The 21321-nt window shown below is 38.4% G+C and overlaps 1 protein-coding gene across 2 annotated transcripts in view; it reads left to right on the top strand.

Annotated features, from left to right (window-relative positions):
* The first annotated feature begins 9777 nt into the window (after positions 1-9777).
* The window catches only part of LOC114651910 (NACHT and WD repeat domain-containing protein 2), a 140940-nt gene continuing 129396 nt past the window's right edge, over positions 9778-21321 (top strand). Inside the window, exons 1-3 of one of the 2 annotated variants that reach the window (XM_028801991.2) lie at positions 9778-9922; positions 11381-11554; positions 17309-17397. In XM_028801991.2, the coding sequence (XP_028657824.2) occupies positions 9793-9922; positions 11381-11554; positions 17309-17397 (393 nt within the window). In that variant the 5' untranslated portion in view covers positions 9778-9792. Of the gene's footprint in view, positions 9923-11380; positions 11555-17308; positions 17398-21321 lie in introns of those variants that run through there. The other variant, XM_051928197.1, reaches the window with a different exon arrangement.

The raw sequence follows: 21321 nt of genomic DNA, 5'->3' as shown, positions 1-21321 counted from the left end.
CAGCATTTCTATAATATATAAAACCATTTTAAAGTCCCTTCCTTTTAAAGATCCCAGAGTAGAGTGGGAAAAGGATATCTTACTCAGCATTTCAGAAAAGGATTGGAAGGCAGCCATGAACAGAATTCACTCTAGTTCCATATTCGCAAAGCACTCAATTATTCAAGTTAATTTTTTTTGTCAAGCACATCTATCTCATTTAAAATTGTCCAAAATGTTTCCAGGGAAAGATCCAACCTGTGAACGTTGCAATTGAGCTCCAGCTTTACTAGGCTACATGTTTTGGGCATGTACCAAATTAACATCATTCTGGACAAAATCTTTTAAGTGCCTATCAGGTAGCCTTGGTGTCACAATCCCTCCTAATCCATTAATAACTGTGTTTGGTGTACTCCTAGATGGGCTTAAAGTGGAGAAGGACAAACAAATTATAATTGTCTTTACTTCACTGCTAGCTCAACTGGAAGAATCCTAACCCACCTCGTTTAAGTCAGTGGGTAATTGATGTTTTATACTATTGGGGGTTGAATTGAATTTGGTTTTGTTAAGTTTGACTTGATTGTATGAAATGTTGCATGCTTTTAATAAATCCAAGAAAAGATAAAAAAAAAAAAAGATTTGAGTTCTCTGAAGCAAGAATTTCAATCATATCACTAATATTCTTTTTTACAAATTCCCCATGACTGTACGGAAATTTACTTGGATCAATATTCCAAGTTATAACAAAACTAGCTTCAGTAGCTAAATTCCTTTGTTTACAGAGAAAAAAGGCTATTTTGTTCAGTTACCCAATTAGATCTTAATACTTTAATCTTATTTTTTGCAGTTCTGATTTAGGAGGAAAATTATATGCAAAATTTTCATGATTAGATTCATGGTGATGCTTTAAATTACTGCTTTTAAAGTGGCTTAAGGTAGCTAGACAGATGAGGCACAAAGCCTTATTGTCCTTAACAGTGAAAACAAGTTCCTCCTCCCATTCTTGGCTTAAAAGCTCTGTTTTCTTGTTCATATTTACACTGTCAGTCAGTCATTTTCCAACCCGCTATATCCTAACACAGGGTCATGGGGGTCTGCTGGAGCCAATCCCAGCCATCACAGGGCGTGAGGCAGGAACAAATCCCGGGCAGGGCGACAGCCCACCGCAGGGCACACACCCACACACCAAGCACACACTAGGGACAATTTAGGATCGCGATGCACCTAACCTGCATGTCTTTGGACTGTGGGAGGAAACCCACGCAGACACTGAGAGAACATACAAACTCCATGCAGGGAGGACTTGGGAAGCGAACCCAGGTCTCCTTACTGCGAGGCAGCAGCGCTACCACTGCGCCACCATGCTGCCCTATTTACACTGTAATAATAATAATAATTCATTACATTTATATTGCGCTTTTCTCACTACTCAAAGCACTACTGCACAGGGAGGACCTGGGACACAAACACATGATCTCCTTACTGCAATACAGTAGCGCTACTACTGCTCACTTTTCTGTTTCTCAGTCATCTTAAAGAAGGGTTTTATAAATGTAAAGAAAATCATTCTTTATTATAAATCACAAAAGTACTTACTTCAGGACAAATTGCACAAGATATGTTCAGCTACTGTAGCAAGCTAGCACTAAACTGAACAAGGAAAGCAGTGTCTTACATGTATTATCAAATGGGCGAATCCATTTTAGAAACATGGGAGGTACACATACACCACCTGACATGTCCATGCACTTGATGATTGAAAAAATTTGATGATCTGAATTTTTTTTTAATCTTATTTATTTGTGTAGGAAAAATAATCTATATTGTATGTATAATTATTTATTATACATTGTGTACATAAATTATTACTAGTGCTGGGCAACGATTAAAATTTTCAATCGTGATTAATTGCAGACAATCATAACAATCACATTGCTATGCTCAAAATTCAATAATGAACTCAAAAGTAGTGTATTGCGTGTATTTGGTTTGCAAACACGTTAAACAAAAAAGTTGCTTTTTAACAGCAGTATTCCCTTTATATAGTAGCAGTTAAAATATTTCTTGTAAATCTCAACTTAAACACTAATGTAATCAAATCAAATATAAAAGCAAAGCCCTGCCAGGGCATTAATGTTTTATCTAGCTTGTTACAGAAAAACAAGTTACCCTCAGAGTCCAGAGCCACTATAACAGGCACCTTCTGAGCAACAACAAGTTAACATTTGTAAATCTGTTTTCTTTTTTATCTGAACAGATACCAGCAGGAACATTTTGTTCAATCAGGGAGCAGCATAAACAGCCTATGTTCAGTAGCAACTCTTTGAGGGCTAATATTTTTTCGAAAAAACGTAGTACTCTAAGAAGCGCACAAAGCAATGGATTCACACATAAATCAACATTAAACGTTTGTTGTTTCCAGTTGTGCCTGCTGTTGGCACCTGTTTGCAGTTTGCGGCAAGGAATGCACAGTGGGCTGGCTGCCTGGCTGTCTTTGTGAGACAGGTGCGCGGGGGTGGCAGTTGCAATGAGACACAATATGGTTTGTACCTCCTGTCATTGTAAGTGTCTGTGCTCCCAGGTACACATTGCCATAGGTGCATCAGCTACATGAACGTGTTCGGCACCACGATCAACTGGAGACCAATCTCCAGATAACTTGCATCAAAATCAGAATCTGACAAATCAGAGTCCAATTCAGTAATAATACGAAAAAAGTCATCCACGGATTATTTTGCTTTGAGCATTCACTTTGGTATCTCTCCACATGCCATTTTAGAAGCTGTTTGCTCTTCGCTATTCATGCATGTGCAGGGAATTGAGGTCAAATCAACAAAGCTAATTTTCCTTCTAGCAAAAGCATATCGAAAAGCACTGTAACAAGAAGATCACTGACCTCTATCGATCGCTAGTGAGACTGAGGCTTTCAAAATAATAATAATAATAATAATAATAACAAAAACGGTGTTAATGCGCGATAAAATAATTGTCAGCGCTAATTAATGCAATAACGTGATAATAAAGCATTAACTTGCACAACCCTGATTATTACAAATTATTTTACATAAAATTACAATGAAAAAATGTATATTATTTCAAGAGCCACACAAAGTGCCTCTAAGAGCCCCATGTGGCTTAAGAGCCACCATTTGGCTGCTGTTGTAATACAACAGTTAAAATGTTTTGTGGATAAAAGTACCTCTGCAATTCTACATGCTATTCAGTCTTCTGAAATTACCCCAATTCTGGTTCTTAGTCAGCTGGGATTAACCTTGAGGAGCAGAGTGACTTTCAGATCTGTTTCTTGGTTTTCGAGCTTCAGCCAGGGTGGGCAAATACCTGAGGGATCAGGAAATCTAAAACAATCCATCTTTACTTTCCAATTATGTATGGACTACCTACTCACTTAGGACTGAAAAGGCTTTGGAAATATACTTTATATCTGAGATATGGATATTATGTAGCAATTCATAAAAGTAAATTAAAATGGACAATTAAAGCACACATTACAAAGTTATCCAAATCATATTTCTTCCATCTTAAAAATGCTGGGAAATTAAGGGAATGTTGGGAATTTAAATTCTAAATAAACAAGATTCCGAGAAATTAATTCATGCATTTATTTCTAGTAGGATTGGCTACTGCAATGCAGTGTTCACTGGATGTTCAAACTGTTCTTTATACAGCCTCCAGTTAATCCAAAATGCTGCTGCAAGAATTATTACAAGAACAAGGAAATACGAACACATAACTCCAGTTCTTAAATCCTTACACTGGCTCCCGGTTAAGTTTAGGGCAGATGTCAAAATCCTCCTTTTAGCATATAAAGCATTAAATGGCCAAGGTCCGGCTTACTTGTCTGAATTTATCATGACTTACAAATCAGTGCACACATTAAGGTCTCAAGATGGCGGTCTGCTTATGATTCCAAGGATTAATAAAATAACAGTGGGAGGTCGAGCTTTTAGTTTCAGGGTCCCTAAACTGTGGGATGGTCTGCCTTCTACTATAAGAGATGCCCCTTCAGTCTCAGCTTTAAAATCCCATCTGAAGACTCACTACATCAGTTTAGCATATCCTGACTAGAGCTGCTGATTAACTGTACAGACTGCATCTCTGTTGTTAGTCATTAGCACTAAAACATAAGTAACATGATAGTTATAATTTGTTACTAACCCTCACCTATTCTGTTACTTCTTCTCTGTACTCAAATGTGGCACTTGGGGCCACAGCCAACCTGCCAAGTTGTTTTGTCTGCCTAAGGTAAAGTCATCCCTGATGGAGGATCACAGGAATCTTGGGGTAGAGGGGTCCTTTCATCGGATTGGCTGGCCCAGCGCTGTTTCAGCTGTGGAATGGCCAAATGGGGGAGGCAGCTTGATGGCTGAGGTCTCCAGGACTCTAAACAAATCCAAATCATATTATGTAATATCATCTACTGTTAAATTCTGCTCCATACTTGTAAGTTTTTTTTATTTTTATACTGTATTGAGGATTTGTTCTGTACTGTGTATTGTATTGACCCCCTTCTTTTTGACACTCACTGCACGCCCAACCTACCTGGAAAGGGGTCTCTTTTTGAACTGCCTTTCCCAAGGTTTCTTCTATTTTTTCCCTTCAAGGGTTTTTTGGGACTTTTTTCCTTGTCTTCTTAGAGAGTCAAGGCTGGGGGGCTGTCAAGAGGCAGGACCTGTTAAAGCCCATTGCGAGCACTTCTTGTGTGACTTTGGGCTATACAAAAATAAATTGTATTGTATTGTATTCAATAATCCATGGATTGTTACAAGAGAGGCCCAAAAACATTAAGACATATTGGAGCACCAAGTGACAAAACTCATTTATTGCTATTAGGCAGATTAAATGGGAGAGGAAAAAAATGAAAGTGCATAGGGCAACACATCATCACAATCTGGTCACTATTGACTCCACTGTTGTGGTCTCTTCAGACTAAATGAGGAGCAGAGCAGATGGCATGGAGACAGAGGAGGTGTGCCAGTGGGTTAAAAGCTCTTTGTGCAGGCCAGTATTCCTTGTGGTAGGTAGGAGACACAGTCGTCCTTTGTGGGAGCACTAAATTAGTTAATTTATTACCATTTACAACCCCAGGCTTCCACCAAGGATTGCACAAAAATTACCACATCAATTGTATGCAATACCATTAGCTTCAGGTACAGCCACACTCCATCAGCCCTTTTAGGTGAGGAAAATGGGTTGTCATCTGGCCATTCTCTGAACAACTATAGCACATGGGAGCCTCTGGGCTTGTGGTAAAGTTGTTCAGTAGTTATCCATTAGTAAGTCTACATTTTTGGATAAATGTGTTTGTTAGCCAACCTTTTTTTTCCTCTAAGCTGGGTCATCTCCCTACAATAAGTTCAATTAGTTTTTTCATATTCTTTTATGTGTCTTGCAGGATGGGCCTGTAGAGAAAGTCTGGGAAGGCTTATAAAATTTATTTGAAAGCTAATAATTCTGTGTTTGTTTTCTTGCTGTTTATAGTGAGTTAAATGTTTTAGGATGAAAAACAATGCTTACTTCTCCATAAAGTCTCATTCACACTTCTGTTTACAAGTTTTTTTCCACAACCGTGTGATGATGCGTGAATTGTGGAACATGCTGAAATTAACATGGGAACATGCCTCCAGAAAGGGGTTAAACACCTTTCTATCTGTGTTAAAGGCAAGATTTTTGCTGGTTGCAAAACACCATTTGTTCACAAATTTTTTTGCAAAGTTATACTCAGAGTTTTGCTGTAAATTCAATTTTACATGAATCATTTTGCTCATCACTCGTCATAACACTCACAGGCACAATCATAAAGCGTCAGCCCATTACATGAAAGTACTTCTGTTTTTAATTTTGGGAGTCCATGACATGCTTCTTGTCTAGGCTGTAATTTGCCCCCACTGTCAATATATTAGCCAGGTCCTGAGAAAACCAGTGATAGTGGGAAACTGACCTTTCAAATACTAGGGAATACATTTCCATGTCTTGTTTCTTCTGCATCAATAATTAACACTTGGACTGGTTTAACTTTGTACCTGCAGAGTGCTGCATCTTCAGTTATATGTGACAAGTCATGTATATTAATGGCTTGTAGCAGTTTTTTAGTGCACTTCCTGGTGGCTTGACCATCACTGACAAGTGGCTTGCACGTGAACATGTGCAATCTTTTGTTTCAAGTTAATTGCAGGAGGAATGGCATGTAATTAATAAGTGTCAGCTAAGGGTTGCCACAGTTAAAAGCAGGCCGGGTACGTGTGGAGGAAAAACAGGGGGGAGAATGAAAGGAAGAAAAAGATCAATCGATCGAGACAAAAGCAGTTTTTGTGATGTATTCCTGGTTGAGAGATCTGACTGACTGCATTGGCTCTGCTGAGCTGTATAAGGGAGCTGGACCGGTGGTTGTGGGATGTTCCAAGAGGTGTCAGGATTCAATTCTGCTGATTGACCCAGAGAGAGAGAGAGAGAGCAGAGGAGAAAAGTGGAGAGTGGCCACAGGAACAGAGTGTGGGGCAGTAGCCAAAATGTTGCAGGATCGATTAGGGCACAGAGGGAGGAGGTTATTGAGGTCCTCCTCAGGAAAGCGACGTTGTAACTGCGCTCTGCCAAGGGAGTGATCTTCAGGTACTGACTGAGGTGGCAGACCAGGATGCTGAAGAGTATGCAGGAGGGATTTGTCCTTGTGTCCTGGCTAGTTCGAATCTCGTAAATGCCAGAATTGATTTCACTCTGTTGGGCCCGTGAGCAAGGCCCTTAACCTGCAATTGCTGTGTCCTGGGTATGACGTTAACCTGCATTCAGCCCTGCAAGCAGGTCCTCCAACTTGCAGGGAAAACTCTGGGATTGGTACAGTGATACAGTTGGCACTTCTGCCACTGTGAAAAACCTCACACTGTTCCACTCCATTCAGCCCTGTGTGGTGCTGAGCTGTCACCTGTTGCACAGTTGCGCTCGGGACCAAATCTGTGTTCCTGAGGTGGTTTGTCGTATGGCGGGTGCGGCAACACACATTATCAGTGCATGATCCCAACCTCTCTCTCTCTCTCTCCTGACAGGGCGAAAGGGAATACATTGCATAGAATTGTTTTTTAAATGTATTTATTTAATTGTACTCCTTAAGACATTGCTTTTTCAAGAAGAGTTATTTATTCAATGACTGTTTGCAATGTGACATTTTAATCCTTTGTTCTGTAATAAATTGTGGTGCAGTGGGTCCACAGCTCATGTCAAAAAGGCCACTTTTTAAATAAATAATCGCCGCACTAGCGGCTTAGAGAGTGGTATATGTAGCCTGAGCGGTTCCCGGGTGATGCGTGAAGCGGACTGTCCTTACTTAAGTGCACAGGTGAGGAGTCGTCCGCATCCGTAATTGTTGCTGGGAGCTGCTGATTGTCACACCTGATCTTTGTCCCCAGATCATTTAATAGAAGTGTGAGGTAGCTAGGGGGGAAAAAAGAAAAGACGGATGGAGGTTAGAAGGAGGAAAAAGGAAGGAAAGAGGAAACATAGGCGAGAAGAGACAAGAAAAGAACGTGAACGGAGATTAAGGGTGAGGAAGGAGGCAGGAAGCAGGAAGCTGGTGAGAGCGAGTGAGCGCAGTCTCGTGGATGTAAGCGGGCAGCTGGGAGAGACGAGCCCTAGCAGGTGTATGGCCAACACCTGGGGCTGATGGTAGTGTTCATACCTGCTGAGCATGTGTTGGGAGCAGGAGTGACCGGGAGAAGGTTGGCTCGCCGCAGCGGGAGTCAGGGACGTGGGAAGTGGAAGCCCCAGCGTGAGCGTCCTGGTCGCTGGGGAGCCCAAGTCTCGGTCTAGTGAGAGCTGAATGGAGCCAGGGACCGAAAAGCTTCTAGACCAGTCAAGTGAAGAAGGTCAGCTGCAGGTAGGGTGGCTCCCCTACGGAAAACAGCCTGGATGAGAGAAGCAGGGGAGTCACCAGTAGAAGTATGCATCGGGCTTTGTGTTAAAAAGGACAGCATCCAGCCATTGTTTTAACCTTGTGTTTTAAAAGGATTTATTTATTGGATTTTTAACCTCCACGTTTTTTCCCAGCTTTTATTGTATTATTTATTTGACTGACTGCACTATTTATTTGAACACTGTTTTGTTTTGTTGGTTTTAATAAAAGCACTTTGCTTTTTTTGCACCTTCCCCTTGCTTTGTTGTGCCTCACTGTCCAGCTCATCGGTGACATTACCAATGGTGTCGGGTTCAAGAGCTCCCAGAAGTCGGATGGGAGCATGGAGCGAACCCGCATCGTCACATAAATTTCTGCACATTTTTACACAGAAAGTCTTACCTGCCTGTTCATTTGCCCTGGTCAACTTGGTCATGAAATACTAGATATTCCATCAGGGGTAGTGCCCTTGACTGTAGGTACAGGGACATCTCATTATCATCTAAACTACCACTTTTGCAAGGACTGTTTGTTGATCTGCAACCTGCAATTGTAACTACTACATTTACGCACCCATTCTTCTCAAGGTCCCCAGTATAGTGTGCTGGTCTTTCAGGTCTCCACATTCCACTGTAACAAAGAACATCCAGAAACAGTAACAAGTGCTGGGGCCTTTTTTTAGGCTTAGATGGCAGAAACAAAAGGGAGAAAAAGAGTAGCACTGCGTAGAATAGGTGTATTCTCTTTACTATCAGGTTATTCTTGACGCCATTATTCTGGCCTTGCCAGACTAAACGAGAAATACAGTAGAAGGAACAGAGATGGAGGATGTGTGGCCACAGGTTTTGAGTTCCTGATCCGGGTCAGTGCGTTCTTGGCTGAAGGAGGAAGAGACAAATGATTTAGCTGTGGTGTCACATCCATATTGTTCTCTTTAAATCTCGCCCTCGTAAGTCTTACACTATATTTGCACGTGCAACAAGCATTGCTATTTGCTGGTAACATTCTAAATTTTTAATTCTTCCTATGATGAAAGCTAAAATATAATAAATAAGTATGGTGGGGGAAACTGAAAAACTGAGACATCATTAATATCTGTCCTGTCGGATGAATTCACTTAATTAAAAAATAAAATCTTAACTCGGTTCTCTTGTAACAGTCTTCCTTTTAAATTATCCATCCATCCATCCATTATCCAACCCGCTATATCCTAACTACAGGGTCACGGGGGTCTGCTGGAGCCAATACCAGCCAACATAGGGCACAAGGCAGGAACTAATCCCGGGCAGGGCGCCAACCCACCACAGCCTTTTAAATTATCTTGCAATCAATTTCTTTATACTACGATAAAACCATACTGCCTGTGTTAGTGAAACTCCTCTGTGAGTCCAGACCTCTGACCATGGCTCCTGGGTTCTGCGTGGCCTAGACTAGACTATAAGCCACAGCCTGTTATTACTGCTTTCAGTGTAACAGGCATGATTTTTATATTATTCTATTCTTTAAAAAATATTCTTTTAAGCCTACTTTCTTGAAACACACTTTTTTTGCAGTTCTCATCAACTTTGTGGATTTAATATTCAGTTCAAAAGATATTTGTACAGTAATTGAGAGCAAGCACTCCACTGTTTCTTATTTAGATGTCAACATTTGAAATTTACATTTGAAGCCAAATGTATGCAAAAGTAGCTTAAATATAATTTCTTTAATTAATAGAAAAGACCGGTAGTGAACTTAAAATAAATAAAATAGCTGCTGAATTAAACCATGGAAGCAGCCGGTCTTGAGGAAATTTGGCAAGCTGCCTGTACAGTAAGATTTAGCAGTTTACTACTGATTTATATTCAATCAGCGCACATTTAAATTCAGAAATATAAAGGTTAAACCCCCCATAGGCGGTACATTTCCTTTTAATGCCAGGCTGCCCACCATGCTGGGTGCATGCTGGGTTCACATGTGGCTTTGCTGCGCCTTCTTACATTTATACTGCTTCACCATGGGCAAAATGCTCAGCGTCAAACTGCAGCGTGACTCGACAGATCTGTAAGTTCTTATATTCACTAAAAAAAAGCTATTTAGCTCTGTGATTTAAAAACGACATATTAACTAGGGTGGGCTGTAAACAAAAATGCGAACTGTACGGGTGGTTGTGCAAACGGCGGCCGATCGGGTCTACCTTACAGTGGTGCAGTTGAGTCTGTATCCGAGCCAGCCAGCAGAGGAGTTTTGGCCTCCTGCCCAATGCAGAATACTTGGATTGCTGCATCACTGTAAGCCGGATCAGCTGAAGTTTTTTAAATAATAACAACAATAATACATTTACTTTATAATCTGTTTTCCACTTCCTTCAAACAATACTCTCATAAATTATCCTCTAGGAGGAAAACAAAAAGTATTTTTGCACATATTTTTGTATGTTTTAAAGCTAATTCTCACTTTCTCCTTTTTCACTTTTTTTCTTTCCGTATATAATTTGCCGGTGGGCGGAAATATAATAGAAAGTAAAGCTGCATACTGTGCAATGTGGGGGGAGGTGGGATGTATTTGTTTCCTATTGCCTTTTCCCATATTTTCATAGCGACCAATAGCGCGATCTGATGCGCTTTATAACTTTTTTTTTATTTAGGATCCTTTTTTTTCTACTGTCGTTTCCCAGTTGCCCCGGAGAAAAAGAAGCCGTCTGGTGGAGATTCTCTGCAAAGTGTCTAAGTCTACCAGGCAGATTTGCTGTGAACAGCAGTCCTGGCCGTCAGGCAGCCGCGTCATTATCCAAACGCTCCTCCGCGGAAATCTCGTCTCCCACCCAGCGTCTAATATTTGGTGGGCCGTCGTCTTGGGAGCAGCTATCAGTCAAGATGCGGCGCTGCTTCTGATTGTCGCGTCTGCTTTTCGCTCGTGTGATTTTCCTGCTGCTGCGGGAGCATCGCTGCTCTGTTCTTAGTGAATCCGTTCACCGCATAGCTTTTCTTCTCCCATCCGTGTTATTTATTTTTTGTAGGATTTATTCTTTCCTGTTTACAAACATTTATCTAGAATTCGCTACGGGTATGCTGGGATCAAAATAAGTTTTTAGGTCGTTCTGTACAGTATCTTGAACACATGCTCGCCACTCTTAGGCTCGGTTACTGATGCACCTCAGCAGATGCCAGTGTTTTCCTATAAAATCAGAAGTCAATCGCCTGCAGATATCGCGGCACCACGAACGCGCATGGAGGGGCACACATTGCTTTCGTGCCCCACAAAGATGTAGAGAAGCGAGACTAAAAGTCTCTCAGAACCTCATCTGCGGACAAGTATAGCATCTTTCTGTGGACGATTTTATTCGCGAGTAGACCAAACACGCTGTCTTGGGGTATCACACTCTTATGAAGCAAACTGCACAGTGACTGAATATCATATCGCCGGCTGTTGCGCCGAGTGGTCATAACAGACCCAACGGAATTATAAGAGTCTTTCTCCTATTTTTATTTTCTTGGTGTTTTTTTTTTCCTGTATGTGCAGCATTGTGTCAGCCTTTGCCGCAGATGTGGCCGGCAGGAGTAGGTAGCAGGCTGCCCTGTCCCCGGGACTCTGCGCTCCGCAGGGCGGCCCTCAGTGGCAATGTCTCAGCCATCTCTCCACACTACGTATCGACTGGCAGGACGGTGCGGGTTTTCATCAGCTGCAACCCTGACGGTAAGGATCAGACTGGGTGGAATGGGTATCTAGTGAGTGGTGGATGGGACAAATCTTTCGGTAGTCGCTGCCTCGCCTCTCTACCTCAGGCTGCATTAATGGTCTAATTATAATCATGAATGTCATACAGGTGAAAAGATTTAGAAACCTAGATTATGGAGATACACCCTAACATGAATCCCGTTATCGGTTCAAACTGGTGGCAAAAGTAGTTATAGCTCTACTTTCTGCAATGAATATATGCGCCGTCTGTGTAGTTAAGGAGTGAAGGCGGAAGGAAAGTTATTAGCGGAGAGTCATCGGATGAAACAGGTCGCGGAGACCGGCTGCATCGCGTTTATCGGAAGCTCCTTACTCACCTGAAGATACCTTACAGTGAGAATACATTACTTCTTCCTTTTTTGGTGGCTACTATATTTTGAAAGAGAAATGGCAAAATCACATTTGCATTTGCTGATTTTAGTTAAGATGTTTTGTGTTTTCTATAAGAACGCACTCGCTTCCTTTATTCAGAACCTTTTTTGTCTCGCCTATGTGTTGGTTTGATCTGTTTGGCTAGGAAAAATCGAGGTAATAATTATACATGAGTGTGATCATTTGTTGTATTTGAGCGGTGTAGTTCCTGTAATGCATGTTTGAAGAAATAAATCCCAGCAAATTTCATTCTTTTTTGCAGAAATTCCAGCAAATATATAGCGATAATTGAACGTGCTTGTGTGTGACATCACCAGTGGTCTGGGACCTTTCTTATACACGAGCCTGGCATTGCAGTTTTCGCATTATAGATAGGGTATGCTAGATTATCATAGTATTTAATGCAATTTTTAACCCAGAACATTCACTGTACTTAAAAGGGTGCGTACAGAGGGTATTTTTAAACAAAACTACAACCCGACCCGACTGAGAGAGAGGACTGCAGCTTAAACGCCAGCTTTGATTTTCATATTCGGGCTCAACAGTGCCTCCTGCTAAGCTATGTTGTTATGGACTTGAGTCCAGATAAAGTTGTCTCATCGTTACATCTTGTTAAATCTTGCTTTTTACAGATTCTGGCAATATTAATTAAATACATATTTAGCGGTACCTTGTCTATCTACCTATCTATCTATTAGTGTCTGTAATATGTTTTCAGTTTATGTCAACTTATCACTTTGTGTCTTTTTCATATGTAACTTTCTATTATAAGAAAAATACGTCTTTTTCTTAAAACGTTCCTTTACATATCAATCTATTTTATGTAGTGCCTTTTCATGTTTATCTTTACTGCATTTCCTCTATCTATCTATCTATCTATCTATCTATCTATCTATCTATCTATCTATCTATCTATCTATCTATCTATCTATCTATCTATCTATCGTGCCGCCTTTCATATCTGTTTTTCAGTGTACCTGTTCACTATCACATTGTACCTTTTTCATTAATATCTGCCGGTCTGTTCTTATAGTTCCTTTTCATGTCTTATTGATACATTATGTAGTGCCTTTTAATATCTGTCTTTTTATGTATCTAACTAAGATCGTAGTTGTAGCACAGCAAATTGCCAGTGTTAAATGAACACTTAAAGTATATATGGCAACACATACTGTATCAACTAGTCTATCTGTTATATAGTGCCTTTTATGTCTATCTATTTATTATACAGTGCTTTTTCATATTTGTCTGGTTATCCTTATTTCTCAAAACAATGACTGTTCTTGCTAAAAAAGCTTTATTTGAAGTCCTAACAGCATTCTGTAAATTTAAAAACACATCACAAAGTTTTCTTTGATAAAATTTAATTAAGTTTCCTAGATTGAAGGAGGTGAGCAATTTAAGTTAAGGTGTTGTCATACTGCTTATTTTTCCAAGCTAGCATTCATTGGTACAGAATACTAAGTTGCATTCATATATTCACTATGCAATACAATTTTGTGCTTTTGCACACTGCAGCAAAGACAGGCTCAGATTCCTTGTGAATTTGTAATGGAAAAGCATATTTAGAAAATAGGTGGGATGGATGGATTCATATGTTCACTGTGCTATTCTCCACCATTCATCTACATTCTGTCAATGTCTTTTTTTGACATTTATGAAAATGATCTGCTGTTCATTTATCAATCATCCATCCATCCATCCATCCATCCATCCATCCATCCATCCATCCATCCATCCATCCATCCATCCATGTTGTAAATCTGCTTTATCTGACTGCATTATAGTAGAGAGTTTGAATCTGTCTTGGTTGTATTATGCACAAGACAGAACTAACCCTGGACTAAGATCCAGTCCATTGAAGGACACAATCACATTTGCACACCCACACACACTCATTGTGAGTTAATTTTCACTAATTCATTTAAGGTTCATTTACACTAATTAATTAACTTTGCTCACACATATTTGAAGTCTGAGAAGAAAACTACAGTAGATTACAGAAAAGCTAATGAGATGAATGTGCAAACTCCACCCAGTAGTGCTAACCACTGAGCCAATATACTGTATGACTAGGAAGCATTATGATTTATGAATGTTTAGTTTGACATTTACTTATAAATAAGGCTAAGTGCTCTGTAAATACTAACTTTATTTCTTACTGATGTTGCAGTATGCACCCACCTATTTTGTCATCATTTGTAATGTCAGAATGTACAATTTTGATCACTTACACTCCACATTGATTATGTGCATGCTTAATGACTTTTTCATTAATTCCAGCAAACCTATTATTATTGAAGGAGGAAGTGATTATGGATAAAGTGCTCGAAGTGAGTAAGAAACATTTTTGGTAGCCTGGCAGATATCATAGTTGTAGGACACCAAGCAACCATGTCATGCATTCTTCAGAGTACCAAAACAAAAAGAATTGTACACGTTAAGATCTTTTAAAACCTTCAAATTCAGTCATCATCACATAATAATAATAATAATAATAATAAATTAAAGATTTAAAAGCTTTTACTTTCATTTAGCAGTGGACAGCACAATGAATCAGAAATTTTTGTGGGATGGTTTTATTTATTACAAAAAATTATAATCATAGTTGTTGCATTAGTGCTAACAGGGCTAACATTATTAGTGCGAGAGCTTAGATCCCCTGAAGACAGCCTTGAACTATTTTTAAGTTTCAAAGCATTTTATGAATGTAGGTTGCATTAACTTGTGACAATTCTCATAATGTAATATTTAGTTATTTTTGACAATTCCAGTGATGTGAAGCTGGAGCTTATTCATACAGCATTAAGCACAATTCAGGAACTATAATGTGTTCCTACTTCATTGCAATATAGCATGTACAGATTGAGATTCACCATTTCTCGTACCCAATTGAATGAAAAAAACCCTAAACCCAAAAAAACAAAACAAAAAAACTGTTTTGTTATTAGGCAACAGTGCTATGATTTCAGATTGTCTGTTATTAGATCAGATTTGTATTTATGATCCTGTTTGTCTAATATAGTAAATCTTGCTGGAATGTGGCTTTATTTGTGTCACCTGAAAAGTTTGTTTTATTCATCATGATTTGCGATATTCTAATGTTGTGCAAATGTTTCTTGTGGAATTTGGTATATAAAACCATTTACTGATAAATTAGTCAAGTGTTAGAGATGTTTCATTCTTTCAGGTGCTTTGAATTGTGGAAAAATACAAGAATTAGTAACTCATAAACTAATAGTCTTAGGTATTCTCTTTAGTGTAAAGTAGAATGTCCACTCTTTAATATGGTTATAATGGTATTTGATAAAGTAAACTGATTCGAGAGCTCAATTACAGTATGATCTTGAAAAAATATGACTCTTTTTATTCTGAAACATGAGTTTATGATAGTTGAGTATGTTTGTGCCAATTCCAAAATGCAGACTTTATGTTTTTGATATTTACAACATATTGTTGGAGAGTATATTTATTCAAATCAAGAATGATAGTTTGTATTTTTTCCATGCGTTTCAGTGCAGATTAGTTTAGTTTTGGTTATTAACTTATGTTAGGAGAAACACCATTGCCTCCAAACCCCAGAGACCTAGGTGGAAATAGTAGACATGTTACTGTCACTATCACTGTCTATCTAGTGGTCTACCTGTACTCGTATGGGTTTTGTCTCCATACTCTGGCTAGATGTTTGTGTTTGATAAATTAATAAGAAAAAGTTTCCAAAATTCACATAGGTTATTTTTATGTGTTCAACACAACTTTTTGCATATTATAAAAATGGGACACAAGTTAATTTTTTTTTTATTGGTAGTTTAATCTGTTTTCATTTCAAAAGCTCAGAATTGCTGCTTTCTTGAACATGAGTGCATTAACTACATACTGTATAGGAAATGTGCTTTACAATTGACAGCATTGAATTTCTTGGTTTTATATATTTGTGGGTATGAATGTGCTCATCAATGGACTAGTATTGTATCAAAAGTTTGTTGAAATGTACTAAGTCTGTGACCCAGCCGTAGAATAGCAGTCACCAAAAAGAACTTAGAGATAAACTAATGGATCAATGAATGGGTGTCAGGTAAAGATAAACTAAGCAAAAATACATCCCTCTATATGTTCACTTTCTGAGCCCGCTTATTCCAGCTCATGATTGCATTAAACCATTGTTTATATTGCCAACATTAATTGTGTTATGGTATTGCACACTTTAGGCTTTACCCTATGTTTCATATTTCTTTTTGAATAATGACCTTATTTTTTGTTCATGGTTGCATTTGTTATATCTCTTTTAATCTGTAGCCTCAACACTCTACTTCTACTTACTATAAGCATTCTTTCAGTAATCTCTTTTAAGCAGTACACAGTAGATACAGTATTACTGTCTTCAGATTATTTTAAAATGGTTAAATTATTTGTATAATAATTTAGACATCTATTGATTTGAGAAGCCAGTTTACTAAATAGATGGATAGATAAGTAAGTGGTGGATGTATTGATGGATAGATTTTTTGTAGAGTTATTATTTATCTTCAATAAACACATTAAAGAGAAATAGGTTTTACCATTTTATTCTAGAAAAGGTTTTTGTTATTAAACTTCGAAAGCTGAAAAGATCAGCATCAAGTGATGGAGCAAATACATATCTATTGCGTTTTTCTTCTTGTTGTCTATTGAGCTGTTCATATCACTCAGTTTTTATTGTCTGAATTTGTTTTCTGATATGAAATCATATGTAATTATTATTTACATGACCTTATGTTTATTCTAAAGTAATCTGCTTGAATGGCATTGCTGTTGAATTGTGCAACTGTTATGATGATTTTCAGTTTTAAAAGTAACACTGGAGTTCTGAAATATCGGCATCTACTTCAACTCACACTATTCATGATTATGATATATGAGAATGTACAGGAATATAGTGAGATGTAGTTTTACTGTATAAACCAACAAATCAAAGCATTGTTATAGATTATTTAACCCACTTTGATTTTATTCTTATTTGTATTATTATCTTAATTTCTTCTTAGTTTCGTCATGACTCTTTAACATATTAGTGCATTTTATGGTTTTATCTTAGAATGTGTCCTTGAGTGTGTTGAAAGGCACACTCAAATAAAATGTATTATTATTATTAGTAATAGTAGTAGTAGTTGTAGTAGTAGTAGTAGTATTGTTACTGTTGTTACAGTATTAAATTTGGTGTTAAAAATTGCCATGTCACTATGTATAGTATTGTTGAATTATTTTGAAGATTATCAGTTAATAATAATAATTATAATAATATAACTTTACAATTACTAAATAAATGTTAATTGGTCTCATTATTTTCCTTTATTTTTGCAGACACAGAAGCTGAGAGAAATGCATTAAAAGAGCATGTATATCCAAAGTTGAGGGAATTCTGCAGAGAAAACTATGGGGTAGAATTTCAGGTATTTTTCTGCTATTATATTAATGGTTTCAGATCCATGTCGTCAGTGCAGCATATTTTTGTAATTGAAATAAAGTCATTCATCATATCTAGTGGTTTATTATACTGTGTTGTAAATAAACATTAAGTGAACACTTTATAAAGCACACCGACCTGAGTGTAAGATCCCCCAATATTCTTGAAACAGCCTAAATTTGCCTGGGCTGCAATCGTATGAGGTGCTGAACAGATAGCTTTGGGCTGTTGGTCCTTATTAACTATAATGGGCCCTAACAATTCTGTATATAAATTGAAGTTGTATGGAAACAGGATTTTACAGATGTTACAAAAAGCCAATTTTATCTATGCTTACACATTATTTAGGAAAGGGTTACATATTAACAAAAGATTAGATGTGTAATTTTATAAAAGATAGAATTTGAATATTTGTTTGCTTTAAAAGAGACATTAGCCACATCTTAGCAGAAAGTTGCAAGCATGAAGGTGTTTCTGTATATTGGGAGTGTATTATAAACCCTACAATACAGAGATCAAGGTCAATATGCAGCTGTATAACCGTATAAAAAAAAAAACTGAGGATAGTTGGTAGTAAAGCTGTAGTATTTAAATTACTTATATATAGAGCATTAAAAGTCCCACAAACAGTGGAGCACAGGGGCAGAAGTCTAATCAGTCCCGTTTGTCAAACATCAACAAGAGGGGAAGTTTGTTTAGATTTATTATACTTTAAATTTAAGACAACATTCAGGTTTTGAAAGTTAATAAATATTTCGTAACTAGTAATTGTATTAAAATAAGCTTCACATTGTTTTGACTGATCCTCAGCACAAAAAGTAAAACTGTTATATGTAATAAGTGAATGAAAGAAATTTTGAGGAGATGTAGAAAAATCTTAATTAAAGTAGAACAAACCTTTAGGAGCAGATACAATTATACTTTTAAACATATATTATATACAATGCAAGACAAGTTCAATCCTTAATGTAAAAACAGTAGCAAATTTAAAGAACCATTCAATAAATGATTTAAAGAAGAAGGAAATTGTAAAAGAAAAGTAGCTATCTATCTTGCACAAGAAAAAACAACCCTAGCGCTAACTGTAGGGCTTATGAGAACATAGGAGGTCAAGTACATTAAAGACAGCAAATATGGCATAAAATACGCAGAGAAAGAAATGCCAAATCTACTAATTCCTATTGTTATGAGGTCTTCACTTGTGAAGAAATTAGAAACCTCCTTGTTGTTACAATGTATATTAGTGAATAGCTAAAAGATTTGGCAATTACAAATAGAGTGAAGAACTCCTACAACTAAAAAGACTGGAAAAGGTTAAATTGTCAGGATAAGATATTTACTGAAGAATATGCAAGATGTTTAGTACTTTAAACTTTTTTTTTTCTTGAAAATCAATGTTTACAGGGGAATTTTCTAATGTCTAGAAACTAGCAAACATCACATGATTTGGAAACGTATCAAATAATGGCTTATTAGCATAGAAATATTAGTATTTTATGACAGAAAAACAGATGTGTTTGATCACAGGGGATCATGCAATATTATGTTGAATTTTAAAAAGCCATTTGATAAGCTTCATGAGAAACTAAATAGTCAAACTAAAAAAGTTGGAATTCCTGGTGCAGTGTGTAGTTGGATGCAAAATTGGTCTCAAAAACAGAAGGCAACAAGTCATAGTACAAGGTAATAAAATGAGGTAATATTAAAAGTGGGCTCTCTTAATGTTCAGTATTTTTTTAGTTATGTAAGTGGTATAAATAGGACTGTAACTAAGAAGCTAGCAGTCTTAGCATGGACTAGGAATCCCAAAGCATGCAGTCCCAAAAGCACTTCCAAAAATGCCCACTAGAGGGGGATATCACAGCTAGTAATAAGGGCAAACAAAAAGTCTTTATAAAGAAAAACATCCATCCATCCATCCATTGTCTCCCGCTTATCCGAGGTCGGGTCGTGGGGGCAGCAGCTTGAGCAGAGATGCCCAGACTTCCCTCTCCCCGGCCACTTCTTCTAGCTCTTCCGGGAGAATCCCAAGGCGTTCCCAGGCCAGTCGAGAGACATAGTCCCTCCAACGTGTCCTGGGTCTTCCCCGGGGCTTCCTCCCGGTTAGACGTGCCCGGAACACCTCACCAGGGAGGCGTCCAGGAGGCATCCTGATCAGATGCCCGAGCCACCTCATCTGACTCCTCTCGATGCAGAGGAGCAGCGGCTCTACTCTGAGCCCCTCCTGGATGACTGAGCTTCTCACCCTATCTTTAAGGGAAAGCCCAGACACCCTGCGGAGGAAACTCATTTCAGCCGCTTGTATTCGCGATCTCGTTCTTTCGGTCACTACCCATAGCTCATGACCATAGGTGAGGGTAGGAACATAGATCGACTGGTAAATTGAGAGCTTCGCCTTGCGGCTCAGCTCCTTTTTCACCACGACAGACCGATGCAGCGCCCGCATTACTGCGGATGCCACACCGATCCGCCTGTCGATCTCATTTATTATCATAAAAATACTCTGTCTCATTATGAAGTTCTGAAGAGCACAAAAGGCATAAATGAGTTGCCAGCAAGATAAACCAACATGATCAATGTTCCAAAAAACAATCAAAAGAGCAAAAAGTTAAAAAAAAGTAGTCACAATAAGCACAGCAAAAAACAAGTAACCTCAACTATCCCAGGAATATTTGGAGTGAACCGTCAGGAACTGTGGGAGACCCTCTGTTGTTAATAGGATGGAGGGCAGTTCCTGGTGGTGATTGGCAGGTGGCATCACCTCTTGGGGGAACCACCCACAAAACACTTGGAACATAGCATTGGAACCTTACGTACATAGACAAAATCAAAAGCAGAATAATGCACATAAATGATAAAAGTAACATTGATATAAATAAAAGAATTTGAACACCAGATGAAAAGTAACCCTGGCTGAGACATGACATTAGTGAAGCTTTCAGATGCCACCAAACTGAGGAGGCTGATGAATAATGTAGAGGAAGCAGAGTGGACCTCTACAAAACATAGACTTCAGTAGATATGCAACATTTAAAGTATAGAAATGTAACATTTTACACATAGAAGATAAACATTTAGATAGAATTATTAATTCAGGAGACTAATACTTCAGAGTACAGCTTATGTGAAAGAACAGAGAGCCCTTGTGGACTCATCACTATTTATATCGAGTATACATTATAGTACATGTACAGAAGTGATTAAGAAAGCTAACAGAACATTATTATACATAGAAGAGCAACCAGGAATACTGTGGGGTATGAGCTAGCATGTATATATATGTATTTTATAAGGATGCACCGATACCACTTTTTTGGAAAACGAGTACGAGTACTTGCATTTCAGTACTCGCCGATACCTAGTACTTAATAAAAACATGATTTAAATTTACAGGTAACAGCTTTAGTCATATAATTTAACAAAAAAAACAAGAAACTCTCGTCTATCCACTGGGAGGTTAGGCTAATTAGCGACACGGGGCTAACACTGCTTGTCCAAATATCCGTGGTGAAACTAAATGCAGAGGAGGCTTGCAGTAGGCTGTGGATATGTTTTTTCACGGAGTCGTGTAGTTTAGGCAGCTCCGTGTCAGTCATGTAGCGGCGGCTTGGGACATCATATCTGGGCTCCAGAACATGGAGGAGACGCAGGAATCCCACATTTTCTACCTCCGAGAGTGGCTGGTCACTCAATGCAATGTACTCGATAATTGCCTGTGTTATTTTCACAGCACGTGGATTGTCTCTGGACATTTTCTCTCGTCTTGCAAGAGTTTGCTGCAGCGTGGGTTGTGTTGGTTTAGAAGCGTGGGTAAACTCTTTGTATTCGTTGTCGTGTTGGGATTTTAGGTGCTTGATTAAATTACTTGTGTTAAATGCGCTACTTTTTGAGCCTCCTCTGGACAATTTCG

Source organism: Erpetoichthys calabaricus, chromosome 5 (genome assembly GCF_900747795.2).
Source record: "Erpetoichthys calabaricus chromosome 5, fErpCal1.3, whole genome shotgun sequence".
Classification (NCBI taxonomy): domain Eukaryota; kingdom Metazoa; phylum Chordata; class Cladistia; order Polypteriformes; family Polypteridae; genus Erpetoichthys; species Erpetoichthys calabaricus.
The sequence above is the reverse complement of the archived record's forward strand: the minus strand, read 5'-3'. Positions and strand labels throughout refer to the sequence as shown.